Source organism: Xiphias gladius, chromosome 15 (assembly GCF_016859285.1).
Source record: "Xiphias gladius isolate SHS-SW01 ecotype Sanya breed wild chromosome 15, ASM1685928v1, whole genome shotgun sequence".
Lineage (NCBI taxonomy): Eukaryota > Metazoa > Chordata > Actinopteri > Istiophoriformes > Xiphiidae > Xiphias > Xiphias gladius.
Window position 1 is genome coordinate 24,154,364 of NC_053414.1, and position 15,722 is coordinate 24,170,085.

A 15,722-nucleotide genomic window follows, 5' to 3' on the forward strand; every position below is an offset into this window, starting at 1 on the left:
TCCCATCTCTCTATCAACAGTGCTAGCATGTAGTCATGAGTAACGGAGCAGCAGTCAATATAGTTTGACTTTGTTTCAATTTATGCAAGGTTAGACTGTTTTTAAGTCTATGGCTAGACAATGGTATATAGCTAATTCTACCTCCTTTTCCTTGCTCTCCCTTTCTTCCCTCTCTGTACAGGAATATACACCGCACTGGTTTCAGTGTCCAATCGTTATGACAACATCAGTCAGAGCATCAACATGAGCGTCTACAGCATCCTCACTCATGTTGACATACAAACAGAGCCGCGTGTCCTCCTTGCTGGCAAATCAGCTGATTTTGAGGCTCACCCTCTGCCCTCACCCTATGGAATTCACTATGACTGGAACTTTGGAGATGGTTCAGCTCCACTGCAAGGTCGGCGCGTGGTGCACACCTGTTCACGGAGTGGCATCTTTAATGTCTGTGTATCAGTAAACAACACCATCAGTTCTATGGAAACTTGTGCTGAGATTTTTGTATATGAGAAGATTGAAAATCTAACAGCTGAAAGCTCCTCTCCCACAGAGCTTCACAGTCCTACTATAGTGTGGGCACACCTTGCTTCGGGTAATAACGTTACATGGACATTCTCCATGGGCGATGGGACTATCTACTCTACATCGGAACCTCGTGTGTCACACAGCTACAACAAAGATGGCAACTACACAGTGAATGTGACTGCTGCGAACACTGTGAGTTTTGATTGGAAAATCCTACCAGTGCAGGTGTTTGTCTTTCAAGTTATAAGGATGGAGCCATCTGGTTGTGTCCAAGAAAAGACCCCTGTCAACTTTCAAGCCTGGGTTTCCGGTAACGAATCAGCACTTATTTATGAATGGTGCTTCGGGGATGGAAGCTCCAATGAGACACACCATGGCAACCCCGGAGTCTCACACACCTACTGGACAAGTGGAAACTACCACCTCTCCCTGCTTCTTTTCAGCGGGGTCAACAGGGCCACCACGGCCAACTTCTTCAACTGGGTGTGTGTGCAGCCAGCTTTGACCAACATCAGCCTTACCCTTGAGAAATCACACTACGCAGTCGGAGAAGAGATCTGGTTCCAGGTCAGAGCTGAGCCAGAGTTTAACTACAGTTATCAGTGGGACTTTGGTAGAGAGGAAGAACTTGTGCTCATCCATGGTTCTGGGAATATTGTGACAATGTATAAAAACCCAGGTAATTACATGGCTACAGTCGCTGTCTTCAATAACATCTCCAGCAGTAATACCAGTGTTGTGATTGAGGTCCTGATGCCCATAGGACCAATTGTTATTCAACATAATGGCACTAAGTACAACAACCTTACGCTCAAAGCACCGTATGCTTTCACAACCTCTTCCTTGGCCTCCAATGTCAATTACACCTGGGATTTTGGAGATGGAAATGTGCTTACAGGCCAGAATACCCGCCACACCTACAATATCTCAGGAAACTACAATATCACATTGACAGCAGCCAACACAGTTAGCAGGAATCACACTACCTTACCTGTTGCTGTGCTCGCACCAATCCGTGGGTTGACCGTCAATGCCAGCTTAGTAAATGTTCCTCTCAATGCCTCGGTTAACTTCGAGGCCCAAATGGAGGAAGGAGACGGTGTCCGGTTCTCTTGGATCTTGTGTGACCGCTGCACCTCAATACCAGGGACCCACACCATGTTCTACACCTTCCGGTCTGTTGGCACTTTCAACATCATTGTGACAGCGGAGAACGACGTAGGAATGGCACAAGCAAGTATCTTCCTATTTGTCCAACGTGATCTGGAGGGACTGCAGATTTTAGCAGAGAAGGAGATCGGAGGCGGTGGAGGCATGGGACTGGACGATTGCTGCTTTGCTACAAATCGCGTTCTCCACCTTCAAGCAGGATTAAAGGAAGGCACCAACATGACGTTTACCTGGAAAATTTTCAGAGAGCTAGACCCAGTCAGCTCAGTCTACAACATAAGTGGAAAGAGTGTGGAGGTGAATTTCTCTACGCCAGGTCCATGTGATATTTTTCTCCGGGCCGTCAACCTCCTAGGCCAGCTGTCGGTCAACAGAATCATCCACTTCCTGGAACCAGCCAGAGGAGTGTACCTGCAGATCAGCAACAACCCAGTTGCAGTCAATGCTCCAACTAACCTGACAGTCTTGACTATGGAGGGCTCGGACTTACAGTACCGCTGGTCTGTGGATGGGGATGTTCTGCAGTGGAACAAGTCCTGGAAGATCCACACATTCATCAGTCCTGGCCGAAAACTAGTTACTGTTGAAGTCTTCAATAAAGTTAGCTCAGAGGTTGTGTCAGACATTGTCAATGTCCAGGAAGAAATTTCTGGACTAAGGTTCTCAGCTACCAATGTGACAGAGCAAAGTTATGTAGCAAGAGGCGTCAGTGTCTCACTCCAGGGTGAGGTACTGACAGGAACCAATGTAACGTGGACGTGGCTGTTAGAAGGAAGAACAGTCACAGGAAGGAGAACTTCTCTGATATTCCCGGAGCCAAGGACAGCCATTGTTACTCTGAATGCCACTAATGATGTCAGTGGGCAAGTGGTTTCCAGGGAGTTCTTTGTTCAGGAAAAGATTCAGGGGTTGGAGCTGAGGGCAAGTACAAAGATTGCAGGAGTCGGTGAGAAGGTGGAGTTCACCATTTCCATGGCAGCGGGATCAGACGCTCTTCTGATCCTCAGCATCAGTGGAGATGCCACTGTTATCCGTCAACCCAACCAAACCTATGTCCACAAATTTAGTAGAGTGGATACCTACATGGTGAATCTCACTGCTCACAACCAGGTAAAGTCAAAGGAGATAGATAGCACGCACTATAAGAGAATGTAATGTAGATGCTTTGAATGGTCACTTTTCACTTAAAAGATAAAAGCTTTTCACACAAAAGACTATCACATAAAATTAACTCCTCAGCATTAACCCATTTGTAATGCACCATTTTAAAAGTATAATATGTTCAACTTTTAGAAGCATTTATCAATGAAAAAGTTATTTTCTACTTTTGCCAGTCTGCACATACATGCCTGACGTAGGTACATTTACACATTTATGCTTAGAATCCAATGATGCTATTTTTGGCACACACAGTAGCAGCCTTATGGTATCATAGTCTGTGAATTTAATTCTCGGCGTACTCCTCTTCACAGAGAGACCTTGACATCGGTAGAGCATGTTTAAAATTTAAGTAAATATTTGTTACCTGAAACATATAATTGAGCACATAGTTGATGTTTGTTGTCATCCTCCACTCTACTGCTAACTTAAGCACAATTTCACATATAGTCTGTATGTAGACTGTAATTGGTGGTAGTAAAATTTGTGGCTTTTGTTAGTAAGACTAACAACAGTGTTAGTAAGACTAACAACAGCTGTCCACCACCCAAACCCACCGACCCATGGACATGACTTGAGGACGCTGAGAACAAAGAGATGAAAGCAACACATACTCTCAACTGCAGCTGCACAGCAAATCTTCTACAAAAGTATATGTCATCAGAATTATTTGAATGTTAATCACACAAAAATTCTACGCATAGGAATTACGAAACACTAAAATTTAAATCTAATCATCACTACATTTTTTGCATTAACTCTGATGTCGACAAGATAAAGATAATTTAGTCAAACTAATACAGACCCCTTCTCTTTATGTGCTGCAATGTGAAAATGCAGGTTAGTTCCAAGAGGCGGCACCTCCAGGTAGAGGTGATGGAGCCGGTGCGTGGACTTTCCATCCTTGGAAGCTGCGCAGCAATCCCTGTCGGTGTGAAGAGAATGTTTGTGGCCAACATCCTGACGGGCAAACCTGTTAATTTCCTGTGGACTTTTGATCTACACCACCTCCACCAGGCATCATATATTGGCAGAGAGGTCAGCTCAGTTAAATATTAAAGCCTTTTTGATTATGACTTAAATTTCAAACAACAGTAAACAGCTGTTAAGCTGCACAAGTGGTAATGTATCTCAATGAATCACCCAACCCCAGGTGACCTACACGCCAGAAGAGGCAGGTTTATTGACCATCTACCTGAAGGCCGTTAACGCCCTGCGTGATCAGAACATCACCAAGCACATCCTAGTGCAGAACCGGCTGACGGCTGCCGTCCTGTATGCAGCACCTCAGGACACTTTCATCAATAAGACGGTGACCCTGATGGCCTCTATCACACCCAGGTCTAATCCTGTGGAGTGTTTTTGGAGCTTTGGAGATGGTTCTACTCCGGTTCACACCAACACTACAACTATGGGTTATGAGTACAGATACCCAGGACATTACCTGGTCCAAGTATGTTCTTTTGAATTACATTATTCCATGTGGATCCATTATCGATTTGTTGATCCTTGAAACATGAGACAAATTAATTTGACAGATGCTGTATGTGAAAGATTCTCAGTTTTTGTGTTTTCACCAGCTTGTTTATCTCCCTGCTAGGTGAACTGCAGTAACCTGGTGAGCTGGGTGTTGGCCCAGGTGGAGGTAAACATCAATGTATTAGAGTGTGAGGAGCCAGAAGTGCAGGTGGTTCAAGCCCCCCGCCTGGCCATCTGGCGCTCCCAGCCTACTTTGGTGGAGGCCAGTGTGGATCTGAAAGGCTGTGTACGCTATGGAGCTCAATACCTGTGGCAGATACTCTCCGCACCCTCATGTGATAATGACAAAGACGACCGGATTCCCTCTGGAGTGGTGGCTCAGCCCTCTCAGTCTGTGCCTGTCCCAGTAATTCGCCTGTCAATGGAAGTGGATGTGCGGCGTCTGCAGCTGTCACTGCCTAAGATGGCTCTAGCAACTGGGAACTACAGCTTAGTGTTTTCTCTGTCATATGAAGGCGTGCCGCTAAGGAAAGCTGCCTGTCTGCAGCTGAGTGTCATGGCTGCCAGGTCAGTAGAGAAATACAAAATTTTTCCAGTAGAACTGTATAATACATACTTTCAGCCCTTTATTTGTGGTTTCTAAATAATTAATAATTCTGTTAGTGATGCACTGTTTGATGCAGTATGAAATTAAAGTAATAATCCACCAATAATAATAATCCATCAATAAACTTGGAAGTTGTAGTCATGTTGAAATCATGCAATGAATTCTAATGGTGACCTAGTTTCATGGCCATTAAAAAGGTATCAAAATGTCCATTGAAACTTCTCAAACCACTCACTCACTCACAACCAACACTTCTCTGGTGTTGATGCTTATCTTCCGTATGTCCCTAATTCATGTTTTGGCAAAATGTGGGTGTCATCAATCATTTCAATCCCGACGCACGCCGTGTCTTGAAGAGGATTTTAGTTTACTATGCTCTGCTCGATCGCTCCTCTGTGAGTCTGCGTAACCTACTCTGCGTATGTTTGCAAAGATAGTAACATTTATATCTGCAGATGCATTACTCCAGGTTAACTGTGTTGATTTATAGAACAATAAGTTAGTGGGTTTAACAATTTGATTTTGAAATTTGCACTACTCTATCTTTTTATGTTAATTTTAACCCTTTTTCCTTGTCAGGCTGATGCCTATCATAGAAGGGGGCAACTACAGGGTGTGGTCAAGGACGCAGGACCTGCAACTCAGTGCAGAGCAGTCCTATGACCCCAACTTGGACCCAGAGAGTCAGTCACTTCTCCATTACCACTGGGAGTGTCAAAATACCTCAAAGGTAGGGGAAGGCATGAAACAAAAGTTGTTTTCACACATTATAACTTAAAAACAGCTGGATGAGCTTCTTTTTTTTTGTTTTGTTAAATTATCGGTTTCTGTTGCTCTCACAAGCAATGACTTTCTGACTTCGTAAGATGTTTCCGTTCACATTAAACTATATAATAACGCTATTTATTTACAGTACATTCAGACCCTCAACGGGAGTGTGGATTGTTTCATTCAAACTGTGGAAGTTCATGCTATTATCGAGTCTCTAAAATTCACTTGTCACCAAAAATGTGTCAATAGTCCTTTTTTTTAGCTTGGAGTTTTTCTTCAGGCAGTATCTATCTAAATGTAGTTTATACTAGTCATTTAAAAACATGAATGACTAATACATATATATAAGCATTTAAGTAAAATACAGCTATATTATGTAGTTATATAGAAATTACTGCATTACAAGGTCCATATGTTCCTAGTAGAAAAGTGAATAGTGAATGAACACGTTGTGTTTTTAAAAGTCTACGAGTACAGAAGAACTCAGTAGAGAACAACAGAGTTCTCTGCTGTTCTGCTTTTGCTCCTCCTGTGGTTAGACAGGATTGCCTCTCTGTCTCTCACTGTTTTCTCAATATTTGGCTTGAGTCTGATAGAAATTAAATAATGTTGAACTGTCAAGCCAAGCTCCACTTTCAAACTTTTTAATGGTGAATTCATAAGAAAGAGTTTGGCGTACAGACTTTATTCAGCAAAGGAGATTGTGAAAAAATTACGTAATGGTCATCTAGTCCTGAATACTGTAACTGCCCTTAGAGAGACTTGGCAGCAGTGATGTGAAGAGGAGAACTCAATTCAGAACAGTCTGTGAGTGTTCCTCTTCAATGTTGAGTGTACACTTGTGTGTGTGTTTGTGTGCGTGCATGTGTGTCTGTGTGTGTGTGTGTGTGTGTGTACGTATGTGTGTGTACGTATGTGTGTGTATGTGTGTGTGTGTGTGTGTGTGTGTGTGTGTGTTTGTTTGTAAATTCATGTAGTGTGTTTCACCCTCAGTGTGTTCTTGGCTGTTTAGGAACACATTCTGCCTGTGTAGCAAAAGACCATAATATAAAATGCAATGGGATGGGTGTGGTGTCTAACAGAACGTGTTGGTGTGTGTGTGTGTGTGTGTGTGTGTGTGTGTGTGTGTGTGTGTTTGTGTGTACTGTACATCTAAGCAGACAGGCATTTAAAGGGTTATGTAACTGTTTAGAGATAAACTCAGCATTTCACAGCTGGTGCTTTGCTCCCCACCCTTACAATTACACACTTGCACATAAACAACACGCACACATCACACACACACACACACACACACACACACACACACACACACACACACACACACACACACACACAGCTGTGGGAAGCTGCTGATAAAGAGACAGAAAGGCAGTTTGACCACAAAGAGTCAAACAGTTCTGCATTCTGGTAAAAGGACCCAAAGCTGAAGAGATGGAGAAAAGGAGCCGACGGAAACGCAGTTGATCAAATGTCCTACACTATCCTGAGCTTGGATACAAATAAAATTATGAACACAATAGAGGTGGTTTAAAAAGAAAAAAACTCTGAAGGAGAGCTGGGCAGTGCCAACAAAATCAAATATTAAAATATTTGTGACAGCTTTTAGTGTATGACTGTCCATCTTCATAAGATTTTTACAAACAATAATCAAATCAGTAGCTATGTTATGGATAACAAACAGAGATTTGTGGGTTAATTTACTGAGAGCTTTAGACACTTGAAAGCATCTGGAGGCCCAGATAGCTGTAGTAGTAAATGTCGGAAGAATGAAACGCCTCATCACTGAAAATTACTTAAACTATTTCTATTGAACATAAACAGAAATAGAAAATAAAAAACTTATTGAGCCAGTCTTTCAGACTTGTGTGTACATAAGTGTACAGGACAAAGTTGCACCAGTTTAAGTCCAAGTTTGTACCTCTTTGCACCCCATATGATCAGGACATTAATAAAGTGGTCACTCATACACTTGCACATCATTTGTACATTTGTGCAAGCAAAACAAACATTTTTGCTTCATTATTTCACAAGTTATGAGCATTATACGTTGGAAAAGTAAATTGTTATAACTTTAGAAATAATGAAGCACAGATTTTTATTTTGCTTGAAAAGATGTGCACAAATGATGTGCAAACAAATGAGACCACTCAGAGTCATTAGACTGGTAATGGGGTGCTGGCATAATGGGCCTATGCTTAAAATTGTAATAACAAATTTCTCACAAATTTTAATTTTGTGTGCACAAGTATTAGTAGTCCCTACAGACATGAGTAATTCGGCACACTGCTGTATCTCTCTTATCTCTCTCTAATTAGACGCCCAACTTGAGTAATTAATGTGAAAAGTGTAGGTGTCAGAGCAGTGTACGGAATAGGCTGCACAGTAGTGTATTGCGGTTCGTGAACAGTCAATTCAAAAGAATGAATCTTTTGGGTGAACAGACTGAACTAAATCACTTCCTGAAAGAATCAGTTTATTTCTAAGTTCAGCTGAGCTCTCAGTCACTTGCTAGAAGACATGCAGCAATACACTGAGTGATTGAAGTCACTGATGCGTTAGTGGTTCAGTGGAATTCGTTCGCAGGGATACACTCACTCATTCCTTTCACCTTGAAGGAACGGTGCATGTTCATTGATTCGCTGACTGAACGTACTACACAGTGAACGTGAGCACTGAGTGTTAGTCAACAGTTCAGGCTGTTGGAATCAGGCAAAGTAATTTGAAAAGACTTAAAAGTCATTAAAAACCAGCATTCATCTCTGATATTCAATGAGGAAACTTTTAAAATATCTGGCTCCAGAAGCTTGGGATCATGAGGAATATATGTTGTTTGGCCGTGATTCAGTTCAGTGAGTGGGACTGTGCAGTCAGAGCTCCGGTCAAGCACTGAACAATTCAGTGAATTAATCTTTTGAACAAATCTTTTTAATGAACTGGTTCTAGTGGTTCAAGACACTGAAAAAAACTGCTTTGCATATTACTACTCAACAATGATGTTAATGCGCATTAACTTGTAACCATATAGCTTGGTTTATAGCAACCACTTTGCCATGGACATTTGGAAAACTTCACTTTGTTTAACTCAATTTAGGTATTTATATTATATTTCTACCTCCTTTGCCAAAGAAGTGGGCTAAGTAAAAGACTTTCCATTAGCAGGGGTAGGGAGGTCTACGTTGTTGCCGTGTGAGGCTTCTCCTGAGTGCATTGACCAGCTGCTGCAGGTGCACTCTCCATCAGGCTTAGTTGGACTGCTAAACAGTGATGTGGCTGTGCATGCCTGTGCGTATTTGTACGTGTGTTTGTGTGTCTGGGGTATGGTCCCCTTCATTTCATATCAGCCCTGGTCATCGTGAATATGAATAAACCATGTGAATGCATTATTGGGGAACCTCTGGAGGACTTAAAAAATCAATTCTAAAAGATACAGATAGGCAGTGCTGTTTCCTTATTTTAGGTAATCCAGTAAAGAGAAAATTACAAAGTATATATCAGCATTTATCAGCATCTGATGAATTTATGACTTTGTTGAAGTGACAAATAAGATTTAAGACTGAGCCACATTAATGTCTTTTTCTTGTCTTATTGACTGCGTTACAGTCAATAAGACTGTAATGAAGTCAGTATTGATTTAACAGTGAAGTTATATCAGTATTACTATAACCAGATTAAGTCTCATTAAATCTAATATCCCAGTTCTACAGTTATCTGATACAATTATGGCCCAATTTCTCCCTCCGAATTTCTGCTTGCAGGGTCCAGAGCACTGCTCTAGTCTGAACTTCGGCCTGGGTTCCAGCGGTCCGGTGTTGGGAATCTCTGGCTCCGAGCTGGAGGCGGGCGTCAAATACACTTTCAAACTGACCATCAGCAAAGATGGCATGGCGCCACAGTCCATCACACAGACTGTAAGTGCACCCAGACTCCTGCATGCGTGAACACATGCATGCTTTAAGTCAGTGGTTCCCAACCTAATATGGAGGTTCACAAACTGATAAATGGGATTAAAAAGAAGAAGAAAAAATATTGTTCTGCTACACAAGTTTAATACATTTTTTGGGATTCATCTGTAGTTTTTACTTTTTCTGTGAAATATAAGATAGTTTTACCTCTAACAAAAAAGCAATGTGAGAAGTTTCAAGGTAAAAAAGATCACTCTTTGGTAGTATGCAAGCTTTGATGAGGGATTGCAAGGAGTCACTCCCTCATTTAAAGTGGTTATAACCCCAAAAAGGTTGGGAACCATAAACCAAATAAGAGCTGCATGCTATTTCTTGTAACTGGAAATTTCTCAGATAATTGGAGAGAAAGTATCCCTTACATGGTATAGTATACAATTTTCAGTTTGAGGTTACGATTATAGGGGAGCTCATATATCATACTGTTGACAGTGTTTAGTGCGGTTGAGCACGTTCGAAGTGATTTTTCATCAACCTTTCACTCATTCTTTGCCCTCAGCGACAACAAGAAACTCTAAAAGCTAAAGGTCAACTTCTTCTCTCCAAATAATAGCTCTTTAATTTGTGACTCACACCAATCAGGAAGAAAATCTTAATAATGTGGAAAAAAACTGGTCATGGTGGAACACAGTGGAATATGTAGTTTCATCAATGGTCGTGTTTGTTATCGGTTTGATGGTCTCAGTATTAATGTAGTGATCATTTATCAATGCGACAGTGAGGATTCTAAATATCTTCATTGTCTATTTGGTCATACTTAATTACAAATGCACACATAAATATGAAGCATGTACATGTATTGACACATACTGCCTGTCTGTCACTCTTTTTACTCATTTCATACTAATCAATTTCATTATTCACTGTAATGACAATAATAAGTCTCTTTTACGAATGATTTTACTCACAATCTCAAGTTCAAAACTTTCTCTTTCTCTCAATTAAAAGTTAATATTATTACTTACTTGTTTATTCTCCAAATGTTGGTCTGGTTAATTGATTAGCAATTCAACAACTAGGTACTGAAGCTGCTCCCATTAGATGAGAACAAACAAAACACAAATGGTCATTAGACTGAGGAAAAATAGAAAATATAAACAAGAGGAAATCAAACGTGGTTTAAATAAGCATAACATAGCATGACACGTAGTTTGTAGTAGAGTATCAATACACATGTGACACAAAGAAAGAGAGAGTGAATGAGGAGTGCTTGCTGTATGTTTTTATGTGGTTGGGAAAACAGCTTTCTGTTTGGACTGCATCCCATGCACATTGTATGTATGTCTTTTTGTGACAGGTGCTCGTCCAGAGTGGTCACATTCCCATGGTGTATCTGGAGTGTGTGTCCTGTAAGGCCCAGTCAATCTACGAGGTCAGCCAAAATTCTTATGTCTACCTCAGAGGAACCTGCACCAACTGCCAGGGCTTTCGCCGTTGGGTAAACACACACACACACACATAGGCAAACCCCCACAGAGTCACAAGCACACAACCCTAAACTAAATCTGACTCTCTGTGTCTAAGCAAAAATGAGGTCACTGCACCACAGAAGTGACAGTGGAGTCAACATTTCCAGATCTTTCCATTCCTTCTCCTCCTGCCTCCTTTATTCAGACTTTCCCTGGGATTTGTGATACAGGCAGTGTTGGTGTGAGAATGAGGTCATTGTACCAGTGGAGCTAGAGAGGAAATCTTATGTCCTTACCAACACAGGGAAACAATTTGAAAGACAAAACACTTGTTGAGCCACTGGGCCTCAAATTGAACATACCAGCTGACTGCGCTCATCTGTACTATAACCTAGATCACTTTTCAAAATGATTACACTGTACGTCTGACTACATGTAGAGTATTTCATCAGAGGATTCAAAAACAGCATCAGCTGGAAACAAGTTCAGTTTCCATTAAAGGTTTCTAGCAGCAACATCCAGGAGACACTGGTTAGACAACCTGTGAGACTTTAAGTTACGATATGGACCAATATATGGCCATAAAAATTCAGAAATGTTCTCTGGGGCTTCCCTGGGTACAGGCAGATAAATGGTTATAACAAACGTTACATATTGAATCCTAAACTCCTATAGCAGCCAATGGGTAGAGGCCAGCACTGGTGTGCTGAAGGTGCAGCATTTTGAACCATCTTCAGATGAGCTACAGGTCTTCAGCTGAGGAGTATAATATATTAAAATAATGTAGGCGCAACACCACAAAAGCGTGGAGTCATTTCTCCACATTATTCAAGCGATAACATATGTCTGACCGTAGAGCTATTTCTATATTGCTTAATTGGGAAACACATGATTGCACAAGTGTCTTAATATGTATACAAAAACCCAAAAAAGAGTTAAATGTGACATCTAAGTTCTCTGTATACAGCCTGATATTAGAGATTAAACATCTAGGAGGCTGCTGCAAGGTCTTTTGAGGTGTCTTGGGACCAATAATAAGAACCTTTGTTTAATATTTTGACATTTTAAGTATAAATACGCTTATTCACTTGCCGCCAGATAGATGAGAGGGTCAGTACAACCCTTGTGTCAAATTTGAAGCTACAACCAGCAGCTGGTTAGCTTAACTTAACACAAAGACTGGAATTAGGGGGAAACAGCTAGCCTGGCTCTGTCCAAAGATAACAAAAGCCACCTACCAGCACTACCAAAGGTCACGTGTTATACTTTGTTTGTTTAATCTGGAAAAAAGCCTCATTTCGACAAGATGCAGTATGTATTTCCCCAAATGTTCATCAATTCTTTTAAAGCTGCTGAGGCCCCATTATGTGTCTTTAAATCACAGTAAGGCAAACATCAAAACAAAAAAAACATGAAGTAGTCCTTACCTTTGATGAAAGCTTTAGGTTGTCTAATTATTTTATGTCTCTGAAGAAATTACCAAGTGTAGCTTGCTGTTAATAAAACCTCTTTCTCTCTTTCTTTCTCAGCGCTGGAGTGCCATGACGGAGCGGAACGAGACTCTGGTCCTGGACACCTCCTCCACCACCACAGGAAGCGACGACATGAATCTGGTGCTGCGTCAGGGTGTCCTGCGCCACAGAGTCTCCTACATCTTCACCCTGCACGTGACCGACGGCAGTCTGGATGGTGAGGGCGCCGCCTCCATCACGCTGCTACACAACACGCCCCCGGATGGTGGGGAGTGTCACCTGAGAGGAGGAGGGGAGGTGGGAATGGAGTATGGGGACGGAGACGGTGAAGGCTGGAGGATACGCACGCTGCTGGACCGGGTACACTTCAACTGCTCAGGTAGGAAGAGAGAAGGTGTGAGCTGGCTTTCACACACCTGACACACAATATGTTTGTTTCACTTTCATTCTTTGCCTTTCTTTCCTTGTTTTAAATTTGTTAAACCTGTCCAGTTCTAACAGCACCTTACTCATCATCATCTTTTCCACTTTCCGCTGTCTTTTATTCTATTTCTTCTTTCTCCTTTTTTTGCCTCCAGGTTACAGTGATCTGGGGGTCTCCGAGACTCCCTTGCTCTACAGTCTGCTGGTGACACGCTGCAGAGAAGACTACTGCGAGGACTTCTGTGTGTACAAAGGGAGCAGTCCAGAGCACTCGGCCTTCCTTCCCCCAGGCTTCAGCTCAGCCCGGCACCGTGTAGCTGTGTCCATCACAGTGGAGGACCATCAGGGAGCTGCCATCACTGCACTCAACAAGTAACTACAGTTTACTTTACTATTTAGTTCATTTTGGTCAATTAAAAAAGACTCAGACCTTTCTTTTTTTTTTTACATTCCAAGCTGCTGCAGCCTGCACATTACTGAAGTTTTTGTGAGCGGTATAATAAATCCCTGCCATCTCCAAGGTTCCTGTTCTGTTGCTAACGTCTGACTTTTCTTGTGGAACTAGCAAAGATGAATTTCACCATAGAGCTTAATTAAGTTCAGCTTTGTGGCTACTTAAAGTTTAGTGCATTGCAGTAGGACATTTCAGCTCAGTGTTTTGCAGAGTGAATTCAGCCTCTCTTACTTGCTAAATTATTATGGGATCTAGCAGCAGCTACTGTAAAAGATAGGGAAAACTTGTACAATATTAAGGGACAATACCTCAAAGTTGGATCCTGGTCAAATGTTTCTGTGCACATATGGCAGAGAAAGTATTTTAAAGCTATATTGTTACGGTAAGTAAGTTTGGTAGCCGTAGGTTAAAACCCCATAATATATAGTTTTCCCCTTATTTCCCCTCAAAAAGCTTTATAGTTGTTAAAATGATTATTCCATACTGACAAACAGTATCACATATATCACAGTATATATTCTGTACTAACTTGCTCCAACTCTTCTTTGAAGCTGTATCAGTAAGATAGTCACACCCAAAACGCTGTATTTTTAATGGCTGCATTTTTCCATGAAATAGAAATATTCTGTATTTATTGAGCTGCACTTTTCCACAAAATTCAAGCTGACATATCTGGTATTTTTTTGAGACGTTGGCCGAGATCATTACTATAAAGTTTTGAGCATTTACACAATGTTTGGCTGCAACTAAAAATGTGGAGCTCAAGAGTATGATGGTGTCACCATCCAAAGTTCATGGTCAGTTCATTCCTCTTGAGGGGAACATAAATGTGTGAACCAAATTTCATGGTAGTCCATCCAATAGATATCAAGACATTTTACACTAAACCACAAATTTGAACCTCATGGAGGTGCTAAGAGAAAAGTCAGGTGTCCACCGAAGAAATTTTGGATTCATCCTTTGGGAACCATGAATGTCTTTAAAAAAAAGTTGGGCCAATCCATCAAGTACAAAGTAAAAATTGGTTATTGGGATAATGCAGTCTGAAACAAAACCATAGACCGGCCAACAGATATTGCCATCCCTAGAGCTGTGCTGCTAGCATGGCTGAAAGCACTCATGAATTTATCTGATTGTGAGTTTAAAGAATATTAAATGTTTTCAAAAATCTAACCCTCTAATCTTGTCTCTTTCATGGCTAAGCTAGCTTTCATGGCATTACTGTCCTTCCAGTCACATGAGGGAAAATGCATGTACATCCAAGTCCACACAAATATAATTAAGTTATATAAACAATATTCAGTGCTTTTTGTTTTGTGTTTGTGTCCAGGTCTGTTGAAGTTGTGCTGCCAGATCCACCCCCTGAGTACAACAGCCTTCCCCATTGGCTGTCTGAGCTGACAGACAGCAAACTCAAAAAGCTGCTGGAGCAGGGAGACTCCCAAAGGGTCAGAGAATTATCACTGGCTCTCATTACAGTCCTAAATGAGGTAGGAGAGGTCTAGTCACCCAACATCAATTAATGCATCTACAGTATCTATCCAATCATTCATCAAGTTATAATACAGAAAGCATACTTATACCTGTATTTGCTCTCTTTCAGTATGAGCAGACCCATGAGTCAGCGCGGGTGTCCCAAGATAAGTATGGTTACAGAGTCCGCAGCAACATTACCAGAGCTCTGACGGCTCTGGACCTGACCACTGTTAGTGACATCCAGCAGACGTCCGCTGCTCTGGCACAGTGCACAGTGAGTAAAATGACAGGGAGGAGAGGTGGGAAAGCAAGGAGAGAGAGCAGAAAAAGACGGACAGAAAGAAAAAAGGGCAATTGGAAAAAGCAAGGAATAAAGCTAGAAATGAAGGAAACAGTCAAGAAAGCAAACAAACGATCAGTTCTGTGTGTGTTTCCCAGGCGGTGAGTCGCGGGTTCATCTGTGAGGAGTGTCAGAACAGCACTCTGAACAAGCTGGAGTCCATGCTGGAGATTTTGCAGACTGACACCAAGCAGGGCACTGTCACTCCCACTGAGATAGCTGACAACATCCTGAACATCATGGGTAAGACTGAAAGTTTCCTGTGAGTGCAGGAGTGTTTCCATCTTTCAATATAGTGTTGGTTTCCAAATCTGAATGAAAGGAAACTCTAACACTAATTAGGAACTATCAACAGGTCATTTATTCATGTATGTTTGTTGCTAAGTGGAGGGCAATGTCCTCTCAATGCCATTGCTTATAACCAGATCACGTACCTGGTCTATAAAAGGAGACCTTCAGAAACAAAGACTGTCATA

General features: G+C 41.6%; 1 protein-coding gene across 1 annotated transcript in view; it reads left to right on the plus strand.

The window, feature by feature from the left end:
* pkd1a (polycystic kidney disease 1a) overlaps window positions 1-15,722 on the plus strand; it is a 74,234-nt gene that overhangs the window by 37,398 nt on the left and 21,114 nt on the right. Inside the window, exons 19-30 of the mRNA XM_040145505.1 lie at window positions 182-2,805; window positions 3,694-3,891; window positions 4,007-4,306; window positions 4,454-4,899; window positions 5,519-5,669; window positions 9,469-9,621; window positions 10,970-11,110; window positions 12,611-12,932; window positions 13,132-13,348; window positions 14,761-14,920; window positions 15,034-15,180; window positions 15,345-15,489. Of these exons, the coding sequence (XP_040001439.1) occupies window positions 182-2,805; window positions 3,694-3,891; window positions 4,007-4,306; window positions 4,454-4,899; window positions 5,519-5,669; window positions 9,469-9,621; window positions 10,970-11,110; window positions 12,611-12,932; window positions 13,132-13,348; window positions 14,761-14,920; window positions 15,034-15,180; window positions 15,345-15,489 (5,004 nt within the window). The remainder of the gene's footprint in view (window positions 1-181; window positions 2,806-3,693; window positions 3,892-4,006; window positions 4,307-4,453; window positions 4,900-5,518; window positions 5,670-9,468; window positions 9,622-10,969; window positions 11,111-12,610; window positions 12,933-13,131; window positions 13,349-14,760; window positions 14,921-15,033; window positions 15,181-15,344; window positions 15,490-15,722) is intronic.